Source organism: Phocoena sinus, chromosome 7 (assembly GCF_008692025.1).
Source record: "Phocoena sinus isolate mPhoSin1 chromosome 7, mPhoSin1.pri, whole genome shotgun sequence".
NCBI lineage: Eukaryota > Metazoa > Chordata > Mammalia > Artiodactyla > Phocoenidae > Phocoena > Phocoena sinus.
In genome coordinates, this window is record NC_045769.1 from 21,362,135 (window position 1) to 21,368,289 (window position 6,155).

The window sequence follows — 6,155 nt, forward strand, 5'->3', positions numbered from 1 at the left end:
TTCCGAACGTTCCTTTCCTCATCCTTTAATTGAAATAAAGCTGTCTCCTGAGGACATTGTTTCTTGCATGGCTGTCTTAAGTGGTGGCTGCCCTGTCTCCAGGACACTGTATCCTGGGGGCCTGGAGGTGGGGTGAGTCCTCCTTGCTCCCCATTACCATCTGCAAACTGCCTCTCTTCCTTTATCTTTCAGAAGCCCCAGCTCCTTTGAAGTGAATGTCATCATACTTCACCAGCCCTTTGACCTTCTTGATGCTGCTGGCTGCTGACTGCCTACTCACTCCTCACATCCCCTGTGCACCTGGCTCACACACTCCCTCCCACCATACCTGTCTCAGCATCTCTGTAGATCAGTGGTCCTTGGAAGAGGTGTTCCCATCCCCTAGGGGGCATTTTGCAAATGTATGAGGTTTTTGATTTCTTTTCTAAAGTGGCTGTGCCCCAGCATTTATATTGAAATTTATATTATCGTGTTATAAAATGACGTCCCCTTTGTTCTTCTTTATATAATCTGTTAGGGCATTATATTAATTAAAAAAAGAAACCATAGTAGCTTGGGTTATTTTGTAAGTTTCATTTCAGAACAGAAAAGGGGATATTAAAATGTATTTGTTATAATTTGTTATAAAAAGGGGGCATTTGGTCTGATAGAACTGAGGATGTTCTATCAGAGGATGAGGATGGCTGATGCAGATAATCTAGCCAACTCCCTGCCTTCCTCATTATTCCGGAACTTTCCCTCCAGCCCACCTCAGCCCCGTTCGAGTGGTCACTCCCTAGTGCTCATCATGGCCGAGAGCCCCATCCCTTCAAAATCTGGATTTAAACACCCCACTCTCTGATCATCACCCCCTATCCTTGTAGTTCACTGACTCTAGCAATTCTCCAAATTCATAGAAACCTCTTGGCATTGACCCTATCACTTTCCACTTCTCCATTTTCATTATTCCTTGTCCCTTTGTGTTCTTACTTCCATCCTCCCCGGTCTAGACTCCATGGGCCAACATGATAACTGCTCCCTTTGCAAACATCCATAATTCTCATGTCCCACTCTCTCTCCTGCCATACTTACCTGGAAAGACAGTCTATGCTAATTAAAACCACCCAACCAATGACTAGACCCACTTTAAGTTGTGGCCATAAATCTCAGATAGGTGCTCAACCCTGTCAGATAATTCTACCACCTCTCCCTTGTAAATTCATTCTCTCACTCTGCAAGATAATTATTTTCCACCTTCTCTTCTCCCCACAAATCTTCAACACTTTCCTGCCTTATCCCTTCCCACCTTAGCTGATGACTTCATGGAAGAAACAGGTGCACTTGGATGAGAGCTACCTGATTTTCCCACTATTGCATCTTTCCTCCTACCTCCTCTGTGCCCACCAAGCTAATTTCGTCCTCATCCTCATTGCACTTGAGCTGACCTCTAAACAGCATTTCCAGGAGTTATCACACTCTCTTTCATGAAACATGCCCTTCTCTAGACTTCTGGGTCTCCACACTTGCTGGTCTTGCTTCTACACTATTTATTGCTCCTTCAGAAACTCCCTTCCCGGCTCTGCCTCCACCAAACCTCCATATTACCAGAAGCTTCAGGCAAGACCTCTCCCTAAGCTTCAGACTCATACGTCCAACTGCCTACCTAGCCCTTCTATTGAGATTCCTATCAGGTGTCTTAAATTTACCGTAACCAAAATATAACTATTAATGAATGTAGTAGGCTGAATAATGATCCCCCAAGACACCCAGGTCCTAGTCCCTGTTAATGTTACCTTATATGGCAAAGGGGACTTTGCAGATGTGACTAATCTAAGAATCTTGTAACAGGTAGAGTTTCATGGATTATTCAAGTGGACCCAATGTGATCAAAGTGTTCTCATAAGAGAAAGGCAGAGGGAGACTCAATGACAGGAGAGGAGTAGGAGATGTGACATCAGAAGAAAAGGGCGGTGATGCAAGGAAGTGGCAAGGAACACAGGCAACTTCTGAAAGCTGAAAAAAGGCAAGGAAATAGATTCTCCCCTCAAAGCCACCAGGGAAAAAACAGCCCTGCTGACACTTTCACTTTAGCCCAGGGACACTGATTTTCCGACTTCTGATTTTCAGAACCGCAGGAGAATACATCTGTGCGGTTTCAAGCCACTGAATATGTGGCGATCTGTTACAGCAACAATTGGAAACTAATACAGTGGCTGCCACCACCACACAGATCCGCACCCCTGACCCTCACACCTAACGTACCTCAGTCAATGACACCAATACTCATCTAGCTGCTGAGGCCAGAAGCTTCAGAGTTTTCTCTTGACTCACCTCACCTGCCAGCAAGTCTGTCAGCTCTGCCCCCAACATACATCCTGACTCCAGTGGCCTCTCACTTCCTCCACCGCTACACCTTAGTCTAAGCGTCCATCATTGCCGAGTTGCATCACTACATCACTTCCTCGGTCTTCGGCATCTACTCTTGGTCCCTCTTCAGTCTATTGTTTCACAGGAACCAGGATGACCTTTCTGAAGGGTATATCAGACCACATCGTCCTCCTATTACAGCCCTTCAATGGCTTCCCCTTATACTCAAGATAGAATATAAATCCCTTGCCATGGCCTATAAGGCCTTATCATAGACTGGCCTCTGACCCCCATCTCCCTGCACTGCCCACTCATTCACTCATTCCCTGCGCCCTGGCCACACTGACCTCCTTTCTGAGCCGGGTGCCTTCCATTCCCACTTCCTGGCCTTTGTGCCTACAGCTCTTACCACTAACGTGCTCTCTCTCCAGACTTTACATGGATCCCTCCTTCTCATCATTTAAGTCTCAACTCAAGGGAATTCCCTGGTGGTCCGGTGGTTAGGACTCAGCGCTTTCATGGCTGTGGCCCAGGTTCAATCCCTGGTCGGGAAACTAAGATCCCACAAGCTGCGTGGCCCGGCCGGAAAAAAAAAAGAAAAAGAAAGAAAACGAAAAAAAAAAAGAAATTAAGTCTCAACTCAGATATCACCTCCCTCACAAGCCCTTACTACCGTCTCCATCGAACAGGACTCTCAGTGTCTGCAGGCAGTGGCTACTTCCCCCTGTTTTATCTTCCTCATAGCATGTGTCCGTGCCTGAAATAGTCTTATTGGTTTGTTTCCGTGTCTGTTGTGTGTCTCTCCACTCCAGCTCTCTGAGGGCAGGACTCTGCCTGTCCTGTTCACTGCGCTATCCCTAGTGCTTAGCACATAGTAGGCACACAATATTTAGTTTCCTGGTTGTCTGACACAGCTCGTTTCTGACTCTACACTGCCCCTGGCCAATAGAACCATGCCAGAGTTCGCTCTGCCAGCAATGTGTGTATATTAGTAGCACTGGGCTTTTTGTTAAATAGCCAAGAGGTGATCGGTGGAACTTGGGACATTCAGCAGATATGGAATGACCATAGGGTTTCTTTTATGGTAAAGGCACGGGATTCAGTCAACATCTGCTAAGTGCCAGGTGCCACAGACACAGGGCAGAGGGAGAAAAAGATATTTGTATTACGCCTTAATGGACAATGAATTTGGATATTGTCAGGCCAAGGAGAAGGAGGGATAGAGCAGAGGCAGAGGAAAAAGCACTGCATGTATGTGCCCCACTATTTCACACCCTCGGTGTGGCGGCCTTCCACAGACTCCCAAAGACTTGCTGAGCCTAGAAATGTAAGGATGGTTGCCGTGTGGCCCAGAGCTGAAAGGTAGGTTTGAAAAGAACAAATCAAACCAATATAAATCTGGCTTACCCGATGCCTATACTCACTTATAAACAGAGGGAGACTCGTTTCTCCCGGCAGTGAGCTGCTATCTCTTACTCGCCTTTGTTTTTCTCTTCTCCCTGCTGTCCAGGCCTCATCATCCATGAGGGACCCTCCGTGTACCGCATCTTTAAACGGTGGCAGGCTGTCAACCAGCAATGGAAAGTGCTGAACTATGACAAGACGAAAGACCTGGAGGATCAAAAGGCAGGAGGCAGGACCAACGCCCGGATGTCCTCGTCCACCCAGGCCAACGCGCCCCCCTCCGGAGAGGAGGCTGCGGGCACCGCTGGCCCTGAGGAAGGCCCTGCCCGGGCGGCGGGCCACCCCTCAGGCCCTCTGTCCAATCACCACTGTGCTTACACCATCCTGCACATCTTGAGTCACTTAAGACCTCATGAACAGCGGACCCCCCAGGGCGGCAGCCGAGAGCTGGTCATGAGGGTCACGACGGTGTGAGAGGAGAGACCTGGGAGGGAGCTGTGACCACACACGCACGCACGAGAGCGAGGAGAGCAGGGGCCGGGGAGGGCCGCCCCTGACAGGACGCCATCTGGGGAGCAGGTGTGGGGAGGCATGGAGGCACCCCAGGGGCCAGAGGGCAGGCGGCGGGGGGTGGGTGCCTTGATGGGCCTGGGGGCAGGACTGGAGCTGGAGGGAGGCTGGCGCTGTGAGCGGTTTCCTGATTTCCAACCGGTCAATACCATTCTCCAACAAGCACGAGGAAAACCAATACAAACTCAGCGACGAAGTGCAATACATACCGAGCCTCACAAAACACAACAGCAGAGGCACCCAGATGTGCCCCCCTGTGCAAAACGCCTGGGAGAAGTGGTGGCTGGGGAGGGCTAAGCTGCGTGTCTGGTGGCGGTGGTGCCCACATGTGCACGTGTGGGAAGGAAAAGCACTTGTAGCCGGCCTTGTTTTACCTTTGAGTTTGCTTTGGTTTCTCCCTGGGCTGTGTTCCAGGGACAGTTGGGGGGAGGGAGAGGGATGGGTGGGAGCTGGCAGAGATGAGATTCCTAGCATTTGTGGCCCCTGGGCTCACCTGGGTGGGCAGGATTCCTGACTCAGGCCTTGGGGGCAGTGGTGCAGGGAGGGAGGTGCTGACCTGAGCGGCCAGAGGGAGGGGGGTTTCTTCCCCTTCCAAACCTTTCAAACTGGGAACTCCCAATTTCAGATGGGCTCAAAGAGGACGTAGGTTTGGAGTAGAGTGTCTTTCTGTGCCCTTGTTACTTTATTTTATGGTGATTTGGCTCAAAGATGTTTACAGGAAACACACACACACACACACAACAACAGTACAGATTTCCCATGGGTTTCTTGAGCACAGTCCTGCGGCCATGGCTTCAGCCTTCAAAGCTGTCAATCCAGGAGTGATTTTCCCAACCACCCAATACCACCCATGGCCACGACATGCTCAGTGACACGGCCCCTCCTGGTTTGGCACCTGCTGAGACCCAGGGCCCCCCATGGCAGGGCATCTCCTGCCCAGGGTCTCTCAGGAGAGCTGCTGCAGCGAATGGGAGGAAGTTGGCCGGATGTGCCCCAAGGAGTGGAGTGGAGACCAATCTAAGTATTCCTTGCTGCTCGGGACCCTCCCCCGAGGGCAGTTTGGCTAATCCCTCAGTGCTCCCTGCTCCTTGGTCCCTCCCATACAGCAAGGCGGGCCCAGGGACCCTGGCAGGGAGCGCTGTCCCTTGAGCCCGCCTGCTGGTTCTGGGGCCCTGCCAGGGAAGGCCACGGGGTGGCCACCTGCAGAGTTTCTTTCTGTCATTGCACGATGGCCGCGTCATCCGTGGGTATGAAGGGACACTGTCAAGTACTTTTTTAAACTAGTTTTTAGGGTTTTTTAAAACTCTCTGTTGTTTATATTATTCTCTTAAAAGCTTGAAAATAAAATTTCTTTCCCTACCACTAGTGTCCTTTCCCATATGTGAGTTTTTCCTGTCTCTGTCCTGTTTTCCCTCTATGGTATAATTTGCTTTCCCTCTCCTGTGTCTGCTCCGCCCCTAGAGTCTTCTCCCTCACAAGAAACGGTTTCTCCTTTGAGGGTACAGATGGGGCAGGGCCTGTGTGTGTGTGTGTGTGTGTGTGTGTGTGTGAACCTACAGTGAAGCCCTGGGACTCCTGGCCTCTTCTGGTCTTCCTAGCAGGTGAATTCCTTCAAGTCGAAAAGAGGACCAGCTCCCCAAGTTTTCCCAGGTTTCGGCCCAGGACTCCTGGAAGCGGAGGCCACTAATGCTGGGAGGAAATTTGGAGAGTTTTCTCCCCATCTGGTCATTTCAGAGAAGCTAAGAGAACCACAGGTGAGGGGCATGTTAGGACCTCATTCCCCTGACAGTTTTCCTTTGAACATCAGAAAACAGCCCCCCAGAGCAGGGCCCCGA

At 50.4% G+C, this 6,155-nt stretch overlaps 1 protein-coding gene across 1 annotated transcript in view; it reads left to right on the forward strand.

The window, feature by feature from the left end:
* MARCHF4 (membrane associated ring-CH-type finger 4) overlaps nucleotides 1-4,224 on the forward strand; it is a 110,832-nt gene extending 106,608 nt beyond the window's left edge. Inside the window, exon 4 of the mRNA XM_032638269.1 lies at nucleotides 3,857-4,224. Within this exon, the coding sequence (XP_032494160.1) occupies nucleotides 3,857-4,224 (368 nt within the window). The remainder of the gene's footprint in view (nucleotides 1-3,856) is intronic.
* Nucleotides 4,225-6,155: the final 1,931 nt, after the last annotated feature.